The sequence below is a fragment of the Macaca nemestrina genome, chromosome 6 (genome assembly GCF_043159975.1).
Source record: "Macaca nemestrina isolate mMacNem1 chromosome 6, mMacNem.hap1, whole genome shotgun sequence".
In the NCBI taxonomy this organism is placed as follows: Eukaryota; Metazoa; Chordata; class Mammalia; order Primates; family Cercopithecidae; genus Macaca; species Macaca nemestrina.
The window spans coordinates 49071853-49095018 of record NC_092130.1 but is presented as its reverse complement, the minus strand read 5'-3'; the positions used below and the strand labels follow the sequence as shown (position 1 = coordinate 49095018).

The 23166-nt window shown below is 39.0% G+C and overlaps 1 protein-coding gene and 1 long non-coding RNA gene across 7 annotated transcripts in view; one reads left to right on the top strand and one right to left on the bottom strand.

Moving 5' to 3' along the window:
* Positions 1–23166, bottom strand: part of LOC105467200 (uncharacterized) — a 114421-nt gene that overhangs the window by 37511 nt on the left and 53744 nt on the right. The gene's annotated exons all lie outside the window — the stretch shown is intronic.
* LOC105467198 (CDC42 small effector 2) overlaps positions 1–23166 on the top strand; it is a 119427-nt gene that overhangs the window by 72590 nt on the left and 23671 nt on the right. For all 6 annotated transcript variants that reach the window (XM_011716688.3, XM_011716687.3, XM_011716686.3 and 3 more), the window contains one exon: positions 10675–11017. In XM_011716688.3, coding sequence (XP_011714990.1) covers positions 10964–11017 — 54 coding nt within the window. In that variant the 5' untranslated portion in view covers positions 10675–10963. The remainder of the gene's footprint in view (positions 1–10674; positions 11018–23166) is intronic.

Sequence of the window (23166 nt, the reverse complement as noted above, 5' to 3'; positions counted from 1 at the left end):
AATAGGAGCACTTTTACACTGTTGATGGGACTGTAAACTAATTCAACCATTGTGGAAGACAGTGTGGCGATTCCTCAAGGATGTAGAACTAGAAATATCATTTGACCCAGCCATCCCATTACTGAGTATATACCCAAAGGATTATAAATCATGCTGCTATAATAATACATGCACACCTATGTTTGTTGTGGCACTATTCACAATAGCAAAGATTTGGAACCAACCCAAAATTCCATCAATGATAGACTGGATTAAGAACATGTGGCACATATACACCATGGAATACTATGCAACCATGAAAAAGGGTGAGTTCATGTCCTTTGTAGGGACATGGATGAAACTGGAAACCATCATTCTGAGCAAACTATCACAAGGACAGAAAACCAAACACTGCATGTTCTCACTCATAGGTGGGAACTGAACAATGAGAACACTTGGACCCAGGGGAACATCACACACCAGGGCCTGTTGTGGGGTCGGGGGAGGAAGAAGGGATAGCATTAGGAGACATACCTAATGTAAATGACGAGTTAACGGGTGCAACACACCAACATGGCACATGTATACATATGTAACAAACCTGCACGTTGTGCACATGTACCCTAGAACTTAAAGTATAATTAAAAAAAAATTTCAGTCAACAGCATGCTGTTCAGTACTTAAAATTTTTGAGAATCAACAATTATGTATTGTTTTTCGACTATGCAGGGAATTGGTGCTCCTAACCGCCATGTTGTTCAAGGGTCAGCTGTATATGAATATGTGTTTTGAGCATGATCCAAATGAGGCAAAATCCATTGGAAACAACCCATTGTAATGAAGTCACATGATGGAAATTTTTGCAGACATAAAAATAATGACTATGAAGACTAAAGGAAAATATACATGGTATTAATTAGAAAGAGCAGGAGATAAAATTGGGGATAATTCAAATGTATATACAATTATTTTTAAGGTATGTACACAAAAGGACAAATAAAAAATATACTATTATTAATTCTAGGAAGGTAGGGTTAATGGGTGATTTTCTTAATCCATTTGCTTTTTTCTGAATATTTAATGAAACTTGTATAATAGAATTTGTGAGAACAAAAAAACTTTGATTTAGAAGTAATCAAGAATAAGGAGAACATAAATTATTTGTAGAATATCCTGATTAATGTCAACATCATAGATTACAGAGTAATTAAGTTTAAAGTAGATATATTTTTAAAAATCAAATATATTTGTTTAATGTGTAGAAGAGCCTTGTGGTAAATCACCCTGACCTAACATATATTTCATTCTATGTAGCAGATGAGCAGTAATTTGGTAATTTTAAACATTTCAACAAGAAACATATAATTTAGACATTTTTTTAAAAAAGCGATTAAATTAGCCTTCCTACTGTCTCATGTATACAGTTAAATGACTTTGCAGTTTCTGTGGCATAATTCATAATGATTTTCATATATTATTAAATTTATAAAAAGACAAAAAAAAGAAAAAGCGTGAGTAAACTGTGAAATATTACCTGACCACAACCTACAAAATATTAATGTTCAAATTGAATTATAGAAGTAAAACTTAACAGAACTATAATGGGATGATAGGTTCATAATCCTGAGATAAAGCTTTCTTAAGTAAGATGAAACCACTAATCTATTATGAAAATTGACATTTGACTACATAAGGCTTTAACACCCTGATATGAAAGGTGTAAACAAAGTTAAAAGTGATACAACAAAATTTATTGTGTGTGTATATATATTTATTTATAAATATATGTATATTTCTCCTTCAAATGATTGCTAGAATAAATGCAGTCTCAGAATCACAGGAGGCTTTTTTTTTTTGGGTAGAAATTAACAAGCTGATTGTAAAATGTGTATGAAAATGCAAAGGACCTAGAAAATTAAAAGCAGTTTTGAAAAAGAGTATCATTGGAAGACAAATGACTGCCTTACTTCTAAGTCTTACTATAATTGTACTGGCATTGGATTGACAAACAGACCAGTGCAATACAATAATCAGCCTAGAAGTAGATTGAAGGTTACACAGTGATTTTATTTTATTTCATTTCATTGTATTTTATTTATTTTATTTTATTTTTTTAGAGAGGGTCTCTCTGTTGGTCAGGCTGGAGTGCAGTGGTGCAATCATGGCTCACTGCAGCCTCAACCTCCCAAGCTCAAGTGATCCTCCAGCCTTAGCCTCTCCAAGTAACTGGGACTACAGGTGTGTGCAACCATGCCCAACTAATTGTAGTTTTTGTAGAGGCGGCAGTTTACCGCCCTGTTGCCCAGGCTGGTCTTGAACTCCTGAGCTCCAACAATCCACCCACCTACCGTGGCCTCCCAAAGTCCTGGGATTATAGGCATGAACAACCAAGCTCAGCCTTGATTTTCTTTTCTTTTTCTTTTTCTTTTTTTTTTTTCGCCCAGCCTGGAGTGCAGTGGTAATCTACACTCACTGCAAACTCTACCCCGGGTTCACGCCATTCTCCTGCCTCAGCCTCCCAAGTAGCTGGGACTACAGACGCCCACTATCACGCCCGGCTAATTTTTTGTATTTTTAGTAGAGAGGGGGTTTCACCATGTTAGCCAGGATGGTCTCAATCTCCTGACCTCATAATCTGCCCGCCTCGGCCTCCCAAAGTGCTGGGAGTACAGGCATGAGCCTCCGTGTCCGACCTCAGCCCTGATTTTCAGTAAAGGTGCTAAATTAATCTGATAAGCAAAGGATATCTTCAGCAAATGAACTAGAACAACTAGATATCCATAGTTTTTAAAAAATTGGCCTTTATACTGTCAGAAAATAAAATTTAAGTACAAACAGGTTATAGATATAAAAATAAAAGCTGAAAGGTCTAGAAAAAGAACCAGATTATCTTTGCAACTTTGGGATATGTGAAAAAATTTTTAGAACCCAAAAAGCACAAATCATAAGAGATAAAACGTATGCATAAGACATTATCAAAGTTAAAAACTTAAACTCTTTGAAAGATGTTGTTAGGAAGACAAAGACCAGGACAAAATATTCACTCTGCATATATTGGAGAAAGGATTGACCTAGAATATATGAACATAGCTCAGTGAGATGACGGAATTTTAAAAATGGGCAAAAGATTGGAACATATTTACCCAAAGAAAATACATGATTGGCCAAGAAGCACATGAAAAGACTTAATGTCACCAGTTAGCAGAAGAGTGCAAATTTAAACCACAGCAGGATACTACTGTATACCCGCTAGGATGACTAGAATTAAAAAGATTGATAGTACAAAGAGTTGGTAGGATAAGGAATAACTGGAACTCTTATACATTGCTGGCAGGAATGCAAAATGGTAAAACTGATTTAGAAAACTGGTGGGTAGTTTCTTAATAAAGTTAAAATCATACTTACTGTATTAACCAGTATTTCCACTCCTAGGTATTTACCCAGGAGAGAGAAAAACTTTTCACAGAAACACCTCTTTTTTTGTTGTTTATTTATTTATTTTTTAATTTACCACCTTCACCCCTTCTCACAAAAACCATTGTGTATACAGATGTTCATAATCATAACAACTTTATTTTTAATAGCCAAAAACATTAATGTCCATCAACAGATGGGTGGATAAACAAATTGTATAATATCCATATAATGGAAATCTGCTTAGCAATAAAAAATGATTTACTAATAGAGGCAACATAGATAAATCTTAAAAACATGCTGAATGAAAGAAGCCAGATGTGAAAAAGAGTGCATGCTGTATAATTATACTTACATGAAACTATAAGAAAGTCTAATCCATAATCAGTCATTTTAAATATAAGGAAAAAATTCACCCTCCTATTTTGATAATTACACATGCATCCCTACCTCAGCCTTTTATAACTGAGTTCAGGGAACAATGGTTTGGACTTTGATTAACCACAGAGAAGTAGCTGTGTGATAAATACATAGTTTGAAAGATCATCTTAAAATAAGTTAATTTTTTCCAAAAGGGCCTTGTACCACATATGAGTATCAGCTGTTTCAGCTAGTTTGAGACAGATTTAGTGCTGCTACAGCTATGAATAAGCTTTATTGATAATTTATATTTGCTCATTGATTAATTTTTGCATTTCTGGCAGAAACCTCTTTGGCATCTGATGGAATTTCAGACCCCCTTCCCCAATAATTTTACCAGTTCTTCAAAAGTCTCTAGCAAGGGTGTTCACTCGTACTTGATTCTGTGTTTTGCATTTCCACCTCTGATCTTCCTCAATTCATTATTATCAACTGCTCATTGTTAGTTTTTATTTTATTTATTTATGTTTTTGAGACAGGGTCTCACTCTGTTGCCCAGACTTTAGTGCCATGGCACATCTTGGTGTACTGCAGCCTCGACTTCCTGGGCTCAAGTGATCCTCCAAACTGAGCCTTCCAAGTAGCTGACAACAGAAGTACTTGCCACCACACCCGGGTAATTTTTTAAATTCTTGTAGTTACGGAATTTTGCCATGTTGCCTGGGTTAGTCTCGAACTCCTGGTCTCAAGCAGTCCTTCTGCCTCAGCATCCCAGAATGCTGGGATTACAGGCGTGAATCACCAAGCCTGGTCCAGTACTGATTAATACTTTTTTTTTTCTTTTTTGAGACAGGGTCTTGTTCTGTTGCCCAGGCTGGAGTGCAGTGGCACGATCTCGGCTCACTGCAACCTCCGCCTCCTAAGTTCAAGCAAGTCTTGTGCTTCAGCCACCTGAGTAGCTGGGATTACAGGTGCATGTGCCACCACACCCAGCTCATTTTTGTGTTTTTAGTAGAGACAGGGTTTCGCTGCATTGGCCGTGCTGGTCTTGAACTCCTGGCCTCATGTAATCCTCCCACTTTAGCTTCCCAAAGTGCTAGGATTACAGGTCTGAGCCATCGTGCCTGGCCTACTTTTTAAATTCACATTTCATTTAAGTTTTTATCATTTAAGACTGGGCGTGGTGGCTCATGCCTGTAATCCCAGCATTTAGGGAGGCCGAGGCCAGCGGATCACTTGAGGTCAGGCGTTTGAGACCAGCCTAGCCAACATGGTGAAACCCCATCTCTACTAAAAAAAAATACAAAAATTAGCTGGGCGTGGTGGTGGGCGTCTATAGTCACAGCTACTCAGGAGGCTGAGGCATGAGAATTGTTTGAACCAGGGAGGCTGAAATTTCAGTGAGCTGAGATCATGCCACTGCACTCCAGCCTCGGTGACAGAGCAAAACTCTGTCTTTAAAAAAAAAAAATTTTTTTTCATTTAAAAATACATGTAAATTGCATAGTAGCCAGGCATGGTGGCTCATGCCTATAATCCCAGCATTTTGGGAGGAGGAGGCAGGCAGATTGTTTGAGCCCAGGAGTTTGAGACCAGCCCGGGCAACATAGTGAGACCTTGTCTCTACAAAAAATTTAAAAATTAGCTGGGCATGGTGGCGCATACCCGTAGTGCTAGCTACTTGGAAGGTTAAGGTGGGAGGATGGTTTGAGTGCAGGCAGAGGTTGCGGTGAGCTGAGATTGTGACACTGCACTCCAGCCTGGGTAGCCAAAAAAAAAAAAAAAAAAAAAAAAAATTGCATAGTGCATACATGTATTATTTAACAAATAATTATAAAGCAAATACCTGTGTGGCTACCACCCAGGTCAAGAAGTGGAACACTGTCAGCATTCCAGGAGCCCATAAGCACCTCTTCCTATTTGTAATCCCTGCCCTCAGTCCTGGAGGTAACCATTCTTCTGACTTTAATTATAACTTTCCTTGCTTTACTTTTATACCTATGTATACATCTCTAAACAAAATAGTTTAAATTGTTTTTGAAATTCACAGAAATGATATCATTCCATGTGTATCGTGTCATGCTTCTTCTTTCGCCATGTGAGAATCATCTGTGTTGCCTGAAGCTGTCATTCATTTTTGTTTTGTATAAAACCATAATTCACCTTTTTTCATTCTCTTTTTTTTCTAGATAGATTTTTAGGCTGTTTCTTCAAAGTTTGCAGCAAATTACTTGTTTTTGCTATAGCAGAATAGTGCAATTTTGCCATTTTAATTCTGGTAACAAAAAAGCATCTTATATCAATACAGGTTGGGCATCCAAATCTAGAAATCTGAAATGCTCCAAAGTCCACAACTTAAAAAAAGTTTGAAAAATTAAATTAAATTAAATTAAATTAAATTAAATTGTTTTGTAGAGATGAGGTCTTGCTATGTTGCCTAGGCTAGTCTCGAACTCTTGGCTTCACACGATCCTCGTGCTTCAGTTGCCCCAAATGTTGGGACTACAGGTGTGAGCCACGTGCCCAGCCAGAATTTTTTGAGTGCTGACATGGACTAAGGAAATGTTCACTGGAGCATTTTGGATTTCAAATTTTCAGATTTAGAGTGTTCAGTAGGATAAGTGTAATGCAAATATTTCAAACTACAAGAAAATCTGAAATCTATATTACTTCTCGTCCCAAGCATTTAGGAAAAGGGATATTCAACCTGTATGCTCTTTATAATATATACAGTACGTTCATGTATATTAGCGAATTTAATCCTCATTTCAGACCTGTGAAATGGCAATGCAGTATTTCATTTTATTACTAAGAAAACTGAGGGTAAGCCTGGGCAACATAGTGAGACCCTGTTTCTACAAAAAATTAAAAAGTTAGCCAAATGTGGTGGCATGTACCTGTAGTCCCAGCTATGTGGGAGGCTGAGGTGGGAGGATCATATGAACCTGAGAGGTTAGGCTGCAGTGAGCCAGGATTGCTCCACTGCACTGCAGCCTGCGCAACAGAGCTGAAACTCTGTCTCAAAAAAAGAAAGAAAGAGAGAAAGAGAAGAGAGGGAGAGAGGGAAAGAAGGAGGGAGGGAACCAGAGTGATACAGTTTGTCATTTGCCTGAAATAACAATTCTAAAAACTTAATGAAGTGCTATAATTGTCACAGATCTTTTATTTCAAAGTCCAAATTCTGAATTTTTGATTCAGTTTCACACAACTGAGCATTCTTAATTCCTGAACTCAGTTAGAATATTTTAGATTTAAAAAAAAAAAAAAAAAACCAAACCAAAACAAAAACAACAACTTAGTTATCTGACATGCCCCACTGCCAGGTTTTTCACATCAAAATATTATTATTTTTCTTTGGAAGTTGATCTAGAAAGCATTTTTATTAAATTGCGGGTAGGATGTTGGAATATAACTTCATTAAGTTGTCAGCAGCAAAACTTCATGCAGGTAGGAAGCTGGTATCTGCAGCGTTTGATTTAGGTGGTAAAGAGGAGGAGGGGAACTGATAGTGGATAATATTTTGAGTACAGAATACTATTGCACTTTTCTCCTCATGTCAGTCTCATTTGTAAGCAAATTCAAGGAAGCTCACTAGCTAAGTGGCCTTGGATAAGCTGTTTAATGACCAAGTTCCATGATGTTCTCTTTAAAAGTCCCTTCCCTTTCTAAAATCGTGTATCTTATGAATATATGAGGTGATTAAAATACTCTCTTGTGCTGTAGACCAGTCTGACCCCTTAGTTACGTGTGGAATGTGCTGAGCTGTATTTAAAGCCAAGTTTATATGTTGATGTTATTGTAAAGTGACTCTCCTTTTGTTATCTAAAGATTGCAAAAAGTATAGGTTTTTAAAATGGTCATGTTTTAAGCAGCTTTCAGCTCAAGAAGTTAAAGTAACTATTAGTATAGTTATTATTAGTGGCAGTGTGTTGAAGTTTTTTGTGAAGAATTCAATACTTCCTTGAAGGTGTTTATATGTAAATATATTTTAAGTATATATACTTTAGAAAACCATTCTAGGCCTAGGCGCGGTGGCTCACGCCTGTAATCCCAGCACTTTGGGAGGCCGAGGTGGGTGGATCACGAGGTCAGGACATCGAGACCATCCTGGCTAACACGGTGAAACCCTGTCTCTACTAAAAATACAAAAAAATTAGCCAGGCATGGTGGTGGGCGCCTGTATACCCAGCTACTCGGGAGGTTGAGGCAGGAGAATGGCGTGAACCCAGGAGGCAGAGCTTGCAGTGAGCTGAGATCGCGCCACTGCACTCCAGCATGGGCGACACAGAGACTCTTGTCTCAAAAAAAAAAAAAAAAAAAAAAAGTTCTAAAAAGGAAATTTATTTAGAAAACAAGAAGATGTATTGATATCACATTCCAAAGCATGTCTGAAACATTTTAAGATCCATATATTTACTTAAATAAAAATCCATGGAATTGCAAATATCTTCTTGGTTTGAAAATATATTTTAGCAGATCTGTCAGCTAAGTGGAAATATGTAGCAGCAGAAGTTATTGTACTTTAGGCCAGGTGAGGTGGCTCACGTCTATAATCCCAGCACTTTGGGAGGCTGAGGTGTGAGCTCAGCAGTTTGAGCTCAGCCTGGGCAACACAGTGAGACCCTATCTCAAAAAATATTTTTTTAAAAAACTTCACAAAGGCTTCTTAATGGGCAAGATTTTTGATCCAGGGTGAAATTAAACTTGTTAAATAGCAGCACTGAAATAATGTTCATGAGACTGTGTATTTAAGCCTTTTCTCTTATATTCCTGCTAAGAAGATTGGCTGGAGGAAATAAGTGATACTATTCTTTGAGCTTATAAAACTTCACAGTATTTACCCGATTCATTGGCCAAAGACTGCCACTTCCTTGGTTTAGAGTTTGGGTGAGATAAGGAATGTTCATCTCTGCTTAAATAAGCATTCCAGGTTCTGGATTTTAATTAACGGCAAAAATGTAAACTTTTCTTTCTTTTGATATTCGTTGGACACATGCTTAAATCTTATCGTGTCATTTTCCTGAATGTTAGAGGACTTGTCCTCTGGACTGTAGAATCAGGGTCCTGAATTCATGCCTTGTTATACTACCCAGATTTGTGACACTGAGGATGTGTGCATTAACTTCACATTACATCTTCATCTCTACAGCTACAAAAATTACTGTCACTTCTGTCTTTCCAGGTTTAGAGTCATGGCTTTGGAAAAAGCAAAAGGGAGAATTTAATTTCACTTAATGTTCAGGACTCTGTGATCCTATAATGTGGTTGTTACTGATCTGTAGTTGGCAAAGCTTGTAACATGTATGAGGTCTCTTTCCAGAATTTACAAATAAGTGATTTATATTTCGCCATTTGGGACAAAAATGTTAACACCTCTTTGAACACAGTCAAATTGATACATCTTTAGTCTTTGATCTTTTCATTTCAAGGAAGGCTCTTTTTCTTCATTCTATACTCTACTTTTTAAACTTTATATCCATTTTTCTTGCAAACATTATCTACACTTGTTGACTCTGCTGCTTTCGTTTCACTCATTTAACCTCCTGTAATCTGATTTCTACCCACACCACTTTACTGAAACTGCTGTTGCCACGGCCACACTGTGTTTGCTGCACAGTCTAAGGAATAGTCCTCAGTCTTTACTATCTCAGTGGCAGTGAATACTGCCACCCACTTTTTCCTTGAAACAGGCTCCAGTGACACCACATTTAACGGATTTTCCTCTTCTAATTCTGATAACACCCAAACCTCCTTTGTAGACCTCTCTTTTTTTACCTATGATTTAAATGCTGTTCTTACTCAGAGGACTCTGTTGAGCACACTTTGTTTGTCATGACACTGTTTTCCCTAGAGATCATTCATTGCTTTAGTCATAATCTGATGATTGCAGAACTTCTCCTTGGCTTCAGATCTGTGTATCAGACTGTCTGTTGGACATCTTCACTTGACTATTGTAGTAGTCTGCAAGTGATACAAATCCACTTCATCATAACTTCAGGCTAACGAGGGAGATATGTTGGCTTACAAAACCAAACGTCTGGTGCACAGGTGAAACTGATCTTAGGAGGGATGCCTAGAATCAGAGATTCATGTCATCTTGACTTCCCACTTCTCTTTTGCCTCTGCCTGTCAGCATTATTATCTCAAAACCATCTTCCACATGAGGTATAGGATATTATTGACTAAGGACATCCTTAAAGTCAACAGCTTGGCAGTCAGAAGGAAACAATAGGTTTAACTCTTTGTTCAACTGCAGATAGAAAATTGCCTGACAAGGATTCTAATAGACTCAGCTTGCCCTGGTGGGATATAAAGTATTTTGACTAACTTGTGTTCTAGTAATGATGGTGGGAGTGGTAGGGATCTAATAGCTTGATTCACAGAAGAAAGCCTAACTTAACCTCTACCCATTTTTCATGTACAACTCTAATTCCAGGGGATAAGGTGATAATTTTGTTTATGGTTTTTGATGAACTGCACCTGCTTGATTATCTCCTTAGAATTCATTGCTATGTCAATTACTGTCTGAGTTGTCTGTGAGAATAAAGGACTCAACTGAAGAAACCTATATGAAAATGGTGATCATTATTTATTCTTGGAATTAGAAACTTGTATGTGGCAGTCATAATGTTCTAATTAGTGATTTTAAAAAATTAACTCATTAAAATAATCCATACTTTTATAATCATAAAATAGGATGCCCCACGAAGGCAAAGATTTCTGTCTACTTTCACTACTACACCTAGAACTTGACACTAAAAAAGTTGCTCAAAAAATAATTTGGCGAATGAATATCAGTTTATTAAAATCTTGATTTTTTTTTCAGTGTTTACTTTTTTGGGTAATACTTATTTTAACAATAAAAGCTTTCAAAGATAAATAAAGTTTAACTTTTTTTTACTTTTTCTTTTTTTCCCCTAGACTCTCTGTTATAGTCCCTGGGTCAAGACAACAATTTTTATACCTTCGTCGTGGTTCAGAAAGGAGTCTCTGTAGAACCAGAAGCAAAGAAAGGAAACAATCCGAGTTTTTCTTTATTAAATCGACTGTGTAAGATACTTGACTCCCAGGAACAAAAACACAGTGAAATAATAAAATTTCATCTTGGCATCACTGGACATTGATCGTATTGAGGAGTGTATTTTGTGGAACTTCCTGAGTTGAGATTTGGAACCTTCATTGGTGCTCATTTATACTGTGGACTGTAAGCATGAGTGAATTCTGGTTGTGTTTCAACTGCTGTATTGCAGAACAGCCTCAGCCTGTAAGTATGAAGTATGTGGACACATCAGGTGGGGTGCTTATTAAACGTACCACTCGTTCTCAAACTGAGAATTGGGATCCTAGCAGTAATTGCAAAGCAGTTCTAGAGAATACCATAGAGAAATAATTCAGTGGAACTCTGAACATATGTTTAAAAAGAAATAATGTTTTTAAAGTAAATGCTATATGTCAAGAGCTCTGCTAGACCATTCATCGTACATGACTGAAAGGATGTGTTCTTCTGTCAAATAGCTCCTGGAGGAATAGTGAGAGAGAAAGGAGACAATAACCTGAGGTAAAACAGGTAAATCAGCCTTGGAAGTCAGTGGGTGGAAGATGTGGCAGCCATAATGCCATCATATTCTTCTCAGCTTACCATCTCATTTTCCTCAGGGCAACCCTCTGAGGAAGATATCATTGTCCTTATTTTTCAGTTGAAACAGGTTCAGTTTATTGCCCAAAGTCATATCGCTTGTAAGTGGTCTTGACTGACTTCTTGGTATATGCCTTGTTTTTGTCCTCTAATATATGCACATATTGTTACCTCTACCAAAATCCTGCCCTTCAGCCTCCAAATTCTTTTTGTTTTATTAAGATAGAGTTTCACTCTTGTTGCCCAGGCTGGAGTGCAATGGCGTGATCTTGGCTCACTGCAACTTCCGCCTCCCGGGTTCAAGTGATTCTTCTGCCTCAGCCTCTTGAGTAGCTGGGATTACAGGCATGTGCCACCACGCCTGGCTAATTTTGTACTTTTAATAGAGACGGGGTTTCACCATGTTGGTCAGGCTGGTCTCGAACTCCTGACCTCAGGTGATCCACCCGCCTCTGCCTCCCAAAGTGCTGGGATTACAGGCGTGAGCCACTGTGCCTGGCCTCCTTTTCATTTTTTAAGGTACCTAAATCAAATGTTACCTATATAAAAAATTCCCCAGCTTTCCCCTGAATGAGATAATACTCATCTGTATTCCCACAGCTCTTTAATTCATTGTTCTTTTATAGCATGGAACCTTTTGCATAGTAAATAACTGTTCTATGGTCTCTCCCACCACATTTTGAATTATTTATGGGTCTTCACCATGTAAACTTCGTATCTTCAGGATCAAATATAATGTTTTGGAGAGTGTAGGTATACATGATTGATGGTTGGCTGGCTGAACGAGTGAATTGATATTTTGTTTTATTTATGTATGTAACAACGTAAGAGGAAAAATAAGGGTTAAATTTTAAAACTATAATTGTACACATAACTCCCAATCTCAGGTGATTCACCTGCCTCAGCCTCCCAAAGTGCTGAGATTACAGGCATGAACCACTGTGCCCTACCATATTGTTTTAATTGGTCTACTTACTTAGTATGTTTTGCTGTGTCGTAGGGGAAATTTTTTCTTAGCTCTTCTTTTCTAACTCTATTGGTGATGTCTTTTTTTAAAGCTGGATTGTGGTTCATGTTTTTTTACTATAGTTTTCTTTATTTTTTTTCTTGTTTGAGATATTTCATAATGCATATTTAAATCTTAGAGGTTTTTTTTTTTTAGGATTGCATTGAATTTATTTTATTTATTTTTTTGAGGTGGAGTCTCACTCTGTTGCCCAGGCTGGAGTGCAGTGACGTGATCTCGGCTCACTGTAACCTCTGCCTTCTGGGTTCAAGTGATTCTCCTGCCTCAGCCTCCCAAGTAGCTGGGATTACAGGCACCTGTCACCACACCCAACTGATTTTTGTATTTTTCATAGAGACAGGGTTTTACCACATTGGCCAGGCTAGTTTTGAACTCCTGACTTCAGGTTATCTGCCCACCTCAACCTCCCAAAGTGTTGGGGATTACAGGCATGAGCCACCACACCTGGCTAGGATTGCATTGAATTTAGAGGCGAATTGGGTGAGAATTGACATCTTTAGAATTTTGAGTGATCCAGGCTGGGTGCAGTGGTTTACTCTTGTAATCCCAGCACTCTGGGAGGCCGAGACTGGCAGATCACCTGAGGTCAGGAGTTCAAGACCAGCCTGGTCAACATGTTGAAACCCTGTCTCTACTAAAAATACAAAAAATTAGCTGGGCATGGTGGCAGGCACCTGTAATCCCAGCTACTCAGGAGGCTGAGGCAGGAGAATCACTTGAACCCAGGAGGTGGAGGTTGCAGTGAGCCGAGATTGTGTCATTGCACTCCAGCCTGGGCAACAAGAGTGAAACTCCATCTCAAAAAAAAAAAAAAAGAATTTTGAGTAATCCAGTTAGAAGCATGGCATATGTCTTCATTTATGTAGATCTTTTAATATTCTTTTTGTAAAGCTCTAAAACTTCATTACATAAGCTTGCACATTTCATATTAGACTTGTTCTAGATATGGCTTTTACTGTATTTCCTAGCTAGTTATTACTAGTGTATAGGAACCTAATAATTCTTATATGCTACTTTTTTATCCAGATATCTCACTGAACACTTATGAACACTTGGATTTATTTATTTACTCATTTATTTATTTTTTGTTTTTGTTTTTTTGAGACAGAGTCCCACTCTGTCGCCCAGGCTAGAGGCATGAGCTCAGCTCGCTGCAACCTCTGCCTCCCAGGTTCAAGAGATTCTCTTTCTTAACTCAGCCTCCTCAGTAGCTGGGATTACAGGTGCGTGCCACCATGCCTGGCTAATTTTTTTGTGTTTTTATTACAGACAGGGTTTCGCCATGTTGGCCAGGCTGGTCTCAAACTCCTGGCCTCAGGTGATCGGCCTCGGCCTCCCAAAGTGCTGGGATTACAGGTGTGAGCCACTACACCAGGCCGAATTAGTTTAATAGTTAGCTGAAATGCTTATCTCTTATAGATGTCTCCAAATAGTGACTTTTTAAATCATTTTCTGATATTTAAATCATTTATCCTTTTGGGATTTTAGCTGAATTGACTAAGACCTCTAGTATAATGGTAAGTATTGCCAGTGATGGCTGAACATCCTTCTTATCCTGAGTTTTTATAATCTGTGATATTATTAGAGATGACATTTTCATTAGTCAAGGATTCTCAGTAGGAACACTTGAGTCCTATTGCCATATTGTTTTAAGGATGCCCTGTAATTTTTTGTTGAACGTGATATAGTGGGTAAAAGGAACCAAGGTAAATAGGCCTGTAGTGTGATGTTTTATGTTTATCTGGTTAGGGCCTAGGCCATTTTACTATTTGCTGTAGCTGTAGGTGTTGGAGGATAAAATTTCATCTGGTGTCCTTGTTTTTGTCCCCTTGCTGTCTTTGGGTTTCTCTAGAGACTTCTTCTTAAATAAGAGCTGAGACACACTGTTGCTTTATTTGTAATCCCCTGTTGTACAGGAGCCCTGTAGATGTGTTGGTAAGGTGTGGGGAAGGGAGACATTATGTATTGCTATGATTATGTCTCAGTCTTTCAGTGAGCCCATGCACCTGGTCTGTGACCTACACAAAGTGCTTCTCAGTTTTGTTTTTTTACCCCTTAGGTGAGGCAAAGAGGGGTAGAGGAGACTGGAGTTGGATATTTCCCTTCTCCCCAAGTTGGTTAGTTTTTGGAAAAACCTAGTTGATTAGGCTCTGGTAAAATAGTTTCTCTTGAGAGCAAACCTTGTTAATAACAGAATAGTCTGGTGCATTTCAGTGTGGCTGCCCTTCCCTTCTTTTTGCAGAAACACAGATTTTTCTCTGATCTTCACTTGAGAACCTGGTAAGGTTCCCTGAGGTAAAAACCCACAAAAGTGTAGGGGATCCCTAAGACTAGGCCCCCCTGGAGTCTTAAAGTTGTTCACACTGAGCATCCAGCTATTCATAGGTTTTCCTGCACTGGTACTAGATCCTGTGAAAGTTTCTGCTTGTTGATTTCTGTGTCCACCTGTCTGTCTGTCTAGTTTTAGGGGAAACAGTTTTCTTTGTGACCTCACTTCTCTGATGGATCTAAGAAGAGATATTGTTTAAGTTTGATCGGCTTTTTTCTTGTTACGTGGATGGGAGTGATGACTTCTAAGCTCCTTATGTGCCAGATCAGAAACCAGAAGTCAAGTTGCCATATTTTAAAAGATTTACTTACTGCCAGTATTCACAGGGTATATAATAAAGTGAATTCTCTTCAATATATGATAAATGTATAGTCACCAATAGCTAAAATAGGAAGACACAGATTAGGTATTTAAATGGCAGGAGCATAAGGCTCTGGAGTTATGAGACATCAGAAATACATTTTCTGCTACACAGAGGATTTGCAACTTGAGTTTCTCTCATACTGAAACAGGAAAAGTTCCCTTGTGCCCCTAGAAGGCATGTGACGGCGGTGTGGCTCACTTCTTCAGTGCCCTGCTGCTCAAACCTCTAGGGGAGCATACAGACAGGGAGCTGTGGGGCTCTGACCTCACGGCAATGTCTAGGGATGAATCTTTATAGCTGAAGCGCCAGAGGGCATGTGTTACAGGGTGCTTTTTTAGTTTGCCTTGTGTTAACCAACTCAGTTAGACCCTCTATGTTGTCATAAGGACAGAAGGCTTTCTGTATCCTGGGTTCTTGCTTTGGTGTACTGGAAGAAACGGATCACACATGGGCTTGGAGAATGAGTGCAAAGTTTTATTGAGTGGAAGTGGCTCTCTGTCGATGAGGGATCCAGAAAGGAGATGGTTTTCCCCTGGAGTTGGGCTGCTCAGTGGCCCCAGCTCTCTTCTAACTGCCCCGGCCAAACTCCGCCTCGTCCAGCCAGTTGATGGCCTGCTGGCATGCTGGCGTCTGTTGGTGTGCTCTTCTGCAGGTGTGCTCCCTCGACGTCTTTTCACCTTCTAGCCGCTTGTGTCTTCTTCCGCTGATGTGCTCCTCTCGACCTTTGGCTGCTGTGTGTCTGCCTGCTAGGGTCTTGGGTTTTTATAGGCCCAGGATGGGGGCATGGCGGGCCAGGGTGGTCTTGGAAAATGCAGCATTTGGGCCTGAAAACAGGAGTGCCTGTCCTCACCTATGTCTGTCCGTGGGGGTGGAGCCCTAGCCAGGGACCTGCCTTTCTCTACCCAGCACTTCCTGTCCCCACTCCTATATCATTTAAAGGAACCACACTCTTCCCTTCCCAGCACTCCTGTATCAGTACATTTAATATGTTAGTTGTTTGTTATTGTTTAATGAATACATACTTAATATGAATATTCCACAAAAATTCCACAAACACCTGATTTCTTACCTTTTTGATTCCTGAGAAAAATTACAAAAAACTTAATGGGGCTTTGTGGTTACCATAATGGAGGAATAGCTTGCTTGTTGGCATCAGGAAACAGATGTAAAGAATCACTAATAATTTTTGTTTCTTTACATTATACAAAGACATATCTTTGGCATTCTAAACAGTATCAAGACTGCTTTATCTTAAAGCTGCTTGGTCATCTGCTAAAGTTTTCTAAAATATTTACTGAAATAAAGTGCTGCATGCCAACTCTCCCACTTGTTCCCTATCACCCCCTGCTCTTGCACATTCCATGTGTGAAAAGGAACAACCCAATATTGGGAAGAAAATAGAATGCATTTTTCTGAGTATAGTAGAATAGTCATTTTTCTCTTCCTACTCCTTCATTTTAATATAGTACAATGCAGAGTATAATAGAGCCCCAATGTTTTGAGCTGTGATAATCCAAAACTTATTAACTAACTGTAAATGCTGTAGTTGCTGTTGCTAGATATAGCTAAGGTTGTAGATTTTTAATTGGATGGTTGCTGCCCTGCAATTTAATTTTTTAAAAAGCTTTGTTAGGACCGGGCACAGTGGCTCACACCTGTAATCCTAGCACTTTGGGAGGCCGAGGCGGGTGGATTGCCTGAACTCAGGAGTTTGAGACCAGCCTGGGCAACATGGTGAAACCCCGTCTTAAAAAAAAAAAAAAAAATTAGCCAGCGTGGCGTTGTGTGCCTAAAGTCCTAGCTACTTAGGAGGCTGAGGCAGGAGAATTGCTTGAACCTGCAAGGTGGAGATTGCAGTGAGCTGAGATCACGCCGCTGTATTCCAGCCTGGCAATAGGACAAGACTCCATCTCAAAAAAAAAAAAAAAGATTGTCAGCTGTTGACAGAACTATAGTGAATTCTTCACCAACTTATTGAGCATCAGAATACTGATCAACTTCTAAGGTAGCTTTAAAAAAACAAGGAACCCTGATTTACAGAAAAAAAAAAAAAGCCACTTTTCATATTATTTGCCTTCCCGTCTAATGGTTTCCCACATAGCACTGATTTTTTTGTAATACTGTTTGTCTCTAGAATGTCATTTTGTTTTTGTTTGTTGTTTGTTTTGTTTTGTTTTGAGACGGAGTTTTGCTCTTGTTGCCTAGGCTGGAGTGCACTGGTGCGATCTTGGCTCACTGCAAGCTCTCCTCCCGGGTATAAGCAATTCTGCTGCCTCAGCATCCTGAGTAGCTGGTATTACAGGCACCCTCCACCATGCCCAGCTAATTTTTGTAGTTTTAGTAGAGACGGGGTTTCGCCATGTTAACCAGGCTGGTCTCGAACTCCTGACCTCAGGTGATCCACCCACCTCGACCTCCCAGAGTGCTGGGATTACAGGCATGAGCCACCGCTCCCAGCCTTTTTCTCTCTCTCTCTCTTTTTTTTTTTTTTTTTTTTTTTTGAGGTGTCCTGCCCTGTCTCCCAAGCTGGAATGCAGTGGTGCGATCTCGGCTCACTGCAACCTCTGCCTCCTAGGTTCAGACAATTCTCCTCCCTCAGCCTCCCGAGTAGCTGGGACTACAGGCATGCACCACCACACCCGGTTAATTTTTATATTTTGGTAGAGATGGAGTTTCACCGTGTTGGCCAGGCAGATCTCGAACTCCTGACCTCAAGTGATCCTCCTGCCTTAGCCTTCCAAAGTGCTGGGAATTGCAGGCATGAGCCAACACACCTGGCCTTGGAATGTGTTATTATGGACATGTACACAGTTACAGTACATTTGTAACAATAACACTCTGGTATTTCTACAGTGAGCCAGGTAGTTGTGAGATAACAGTGAGTACAACAGATGTCATCTCTATCATCATCTCTCTCACTTTAGTGGAGGACATATTTACTGTACAAATAAGTATATATGATATCAGGTGGTGATAAGTGCACTGTGGAAAAAGAAAGCAAGAAAAAAGAGAATGACGTGGGAGAAATGGGGATATTAAATAGTGTGTTCAGGGAAGGCCTCTCAGATTAAGTGCTATATAGGCACGAGTTTAAGGGAGTAAAGTACACAGATACCTAGGGCAAAGCACTTCGAGTGAGTAGTAAGTGCAAGGTTGGGTGTGTGAGTGGAACATCAGAGAAGGCAGAGTGACTGTGAGGCATGGGGCCAGTGGTGGGAATGAGGTCTAAGAGTTAACCAAGGGCCTGTTCATCTTTGGCCTTCCAGGTCATGAAAAGACTGGTTTTTATTCTTTGTGAAATAGGAAATCATTGAATGGTTTAGAGCAAAGAGCCAAAGTATGCGGAAGAACATACCTATTTTTTCTAGTGGTTTGACTTACTGTATGCTCAGACAGAGAGCACTGACAAACCATACTGCACACTGTAGCCCAGTGAGACACCTCACTCCTTCATGCACACTTAGCCTCCTCAGCTGTCTGGAGTTGAGTATGGAATATGCTCTGCAATAAGGTTGCAATTATTCCCTTTGTGGCTTTTCTTTCTGCTGTTTGTTGTTCTGATGTATAGTTTTAACCTATAATAGTCAGAGTGGGGGCATGAGGATATGCGCAAGTGATGGTGCTGGACTTGCCTACAGTGAAACAAAGGAAGTGCAGTGTGCTCAGTGTTTAGATGGTTTAGGTTACTTCAAGGGAAGTGGTTGAGGAAACAGAGTGGGGATAGATCAGTTAGACAGCTAAGGATTGCTTAAGACCTTAGACATTTTAGAAAACATCAAAGTTAGGCCAGGTGCAGTGGCTCATGCCTGTAATCCCAGCACTTTGGAAGGCCGAAGTGGACTGATTACCTGAAGTCAGGAGTTCGAGACCAGCCTGGCCAACATGGTGAAACCCTGTCTCTACTAAAAATACAAAAAATAGCCGGGCATGGTGTCTCATGCCTGTAATCCCAGCTACTCGGGAGACTGAGGCAGGAGAATTGTTTGAGACCGGGAGGCGGAGAGTTGCAGTGAGCTGACATTGTGCCACTGCACTCCAGCCTGGCTTGGCCCACAGATTGAGACTGTCTCAAAAAAAAAAAAAAAAAAAAAAAAAGAGAAAAAAGAAAACATCAAAGTTAACTACTGCAGCCTCAGAGGACGAACCAACAATTCCATGAAAGGTGGCTGGAGGAAACTGTAGCTGAGGGCACTCCATGAGGGGATTTATGTAAAACAGAAAAGTGATTGCTCAAATATGATGGCTCTCCATAGCTTCTATGCTATAATAACCTCATATGGCACAGATTTGTACAGAACTTCCATTTTCAGGAACCACGTTTTACACCCTAAATTAGGTATGAGTGTAGTAAAAGTCTTTTTTCCTTTTTCTGAAAACACAAATGTGCATGTTCCTGATTTAGTTTCACACAATCACATTATAAAACCATAGTCATTTCAAAATGCTTAAACTAATTGAATTTACTTAATAAAAGAAGAAAATTAGCCTTATCAGGGCTGGGCGTGGTGGCTTATGCCTGTAATCTGAGCACTTTGGGAGGCCAAGGTGGGTGGATCACGAGGTCAGGAGATGGAGACCATCCTGGCTAACATGGTGAAACCTGGGTGGATCACGAGGTCAGGAGATGGAGACCATCCTGGCTAACATGGTGAAACCCCGTCTCTACTAAAAATACAGAAAATTAGCCGGGAGTGGTGGCGGGCGCCTGTAGTCCCAGCTACTCGGGAGGCTGAGGCAGGAGAATGACATGAACCTGGGAGGTGGAGCTTTCAGTGAGCGGAGATCGCGCTACTGCATTCCAGCCTGGAGACAGAGCGAGACTCTGTCTAAAAAATAAACAGAAGAAAATTAGCCTTATCAGTTGAGAAATGAAAAAAACCCTACTTTTTAGAAAAACATAGAAGACTCATTCAAATGTTTTAACTGTATTACCAAACCTAGAAATTCTAAAGACTAGTATACTGGAACTACCTCCCCTGCCTTAGGGCTGACTATTCTATTTTCTTGTAGATAGTCACTTTGGAATGTAGTGGATGGTATTCACTGTATATTGTACGTCTTCAGCTCCTTTAATATAAGTGTGGAGAAAGTTCAAATTTGTCTATATGTACTTGAAAACAAACTAGAAAGGCTGTTTTCAAAAGTGGAACAGACAGGTTCTGGTGTTCCAGTACCGTAGTCTGTGCCCTTAAGCAATTAGGAACTATTGGTAAGCTAGTGTCCGTAGCATTCAGTGTGAGTTCAAGATGGGGAAAAGGGATAAGAAGGCAGTAGAAAGCTATTTATGTTTTGAAAGTATAATGCTTTTATAAGTTTGTAAATGTCAGAGAAGAAATTTTGCTTTGATGTTTTTCGGTTCAGAATGTAGTTGATCTTTATTCAGTTCAGATTGGAGGTTTTTTTTTTTTTTTTTTAAACTACATACCTCAAGTTGAAGCAAGCAATTTCTTTGTAAACCATGTGGTTGTTGCAATTTTTAGTTACTTAAAATGTGACGTCAGCAAAAGTAACAAATAATAATCAGTCTTTAAAAGAAAAATTAAATCTTCCTTCAAACTGTAATATATTTGGTACAAAAAATGTGAAACAGGCCAGGTGCAGTGACTTGCACCTGTAATCCCAACACTTTGGGGGTCTGAGGTGGGAGCATTGCTTGAACCTAGGAGTTCGAGACCAGCCTGGGCAACATAGTAAGACCTTGTCTCTACAAAAAATTTTAAAAATTAGCCATGTGTGGTAGTGTGTGCCTGTAGTCCCAGCTACTCGGGAGGCTGAGTTAGGAGGATTGCTTGAGCTGGGAGGTTGAAGCTGTAGTGAGCCAGGATTGCACCACTGCACTCTAGCCTGGGCAACAGAGTGAAACCCTGTCTCAAAAAACAAATTATAGATCTATATAATTTTATGTTTTATATATATATATTACAGGTTAAAATCAAATATATATATGTATATGTGTGTATGGTGTATGTGTGTATGTATATATATGTGTGTGTATATATATGTGTGTATATATATTAAAAAATGTAATGATGCACAACAACAAACAGATATAAGCTCCTGCCTAATACAAATGGTCTGTTGGTGGACATTTGAGTAGTTTCTAGTATTAAGTTTTTTTCTGTTACAAACTATGCTATAAATTCTTGTACATGTCTCAGTATATACATGACTTTGAGTATACTTGTTTCTGTAGCATATATATCTAAAAGTGGAAATACTGAATTGTGGGGTGTGGGCATGATCAGTTTCACAGGATAGTGCCAAATTATTTTGCAAAGGGATAACTGCTCCCACATTAATGTGTTACAGTTCCACTTTCACAATGTCTTCATTAATGCTTGTTTTTTCACATTTTGATTTTTGTCACTCTGATGGGTAAGGTGGGATTTCATGGTATTGTTCTTTTCTTGCTAGCGAGGTTAAGTGAAGCACTTCTTCATGTGCTTGTTGCTCAGTACGGTTTCCTCTTGTGTGAAAGATATGCCTGCTCATGTCTTTTGTACATTTTTAAAATTTCTTATTTATTCATATACTTCCCTCTTACTTTCTGAATACAAATTCTTTGTTGGTTATGTGTAATTTAACAAAGTACCTTTTTTGGCTTATATTTTTGTGCTTAAGAATTTTTTCTTACTTCTCATTCATAAGGATAATTCACCCAAATTTCCCTATAAAAGTGGAATAATTTTGCCTTTTACATAGAAGCCTGGAGTTGATTTTTGAAGAAGGGATTTAATTATATTTATTTTCCATATGGGGAACCCTCTGTCCCACAACGACTTCAAGTCTTTCCCGGACAGACACGGTGGCTCACGCCTGTAATCTCAGCACTCTGGGAGACCAAGGCGGGCTATCACAAGGTCAGGAGATCGAGACTGTCTTGGCTAACACGGTGAAACCCTGTGTCTACTAAAAATACAAAAAAATAGCCGGGCATGGTGGCGGGCGCCTCAAAAAAAAAAAAAGAAGTCTTTCCCTTCCCCACTGGTATGCAGTGTACACGATCCGGCTTCCGTACATGCATGAGTCAGACTCTAGATTCTGTTTCACCATTTGTTCACCCTGGTGCCAATAGATGATGATACACAGTGTCTTCTAGAGTTTGCATTAATATTGTTTTGATATCTGGGAGGGCAGATCCCTTTGTCTTCACCTTTTGTTGTGTTTTGGCCAGTCTTAGTTCTTGACTATTACGTATCAGTTTTAAAATTAGTTTGTCAGGTTTTCCATAAGGCCTGTTGGGATTTGGATTAGACCTGTATTGAATCTCTATATAATTCCCATTTGTGAAACTGGTGTGTCTTCATTTTTAAGCTATTTCCATAAAGGCCTTTTAAAAACTTACATATTTAAACATATTCAGAAGTAGACAATAGTATAATGAACCCCATGTACCCATCTCTCAGCTTCAACAACTTTAATTCTTGTCTAATCTTCACCTCATTCCATCTACTTTATCCTTTCCTCTATTATTTTGAAGCCAAATCTGAGACATTATATCATTTTGTCCATAAATATTTCAGTATCCCTAAAAGATAAGAACTCTTACTTAATGTAACCACAATACCATTATAATACCAAAAATAATTTGAAAGGATTTTACATATAAATGTATAGTATAAAAGTTATGAAACAAATATATTATGAAGCATATATTACTCGTTAAGAAATAGGACATTGCCAGCACCTCAGAAGCCTCCTTGTGTCCTTTCCAATTACATCCCTTTTCCAACACCTGGAGGAACTGCTGTCCTGATTTTTATGGTAATCACTTCCTTGTGTTTTATGATTTTACTCTCTGTATATGTATCCCTAAACAATATAATTTAGTTTGCTTGTTTTAACTTTAAATGGAGTCATTACTGGTTGTAATCTTTTGTGTTTTCTTCTTTAATCCAATGGTATATGATAAGATTGATTCATATTGATGCAGACAGCTAAATTTTATGTTCATCTTTCTTTAACATTTTCTTGTTTGGCTGTACCATAATAGATTTTTCCATTCCAGTTCTTTTGATAAACCTAGTACGGGACTGTTATGCACAATGCTCTTTAGT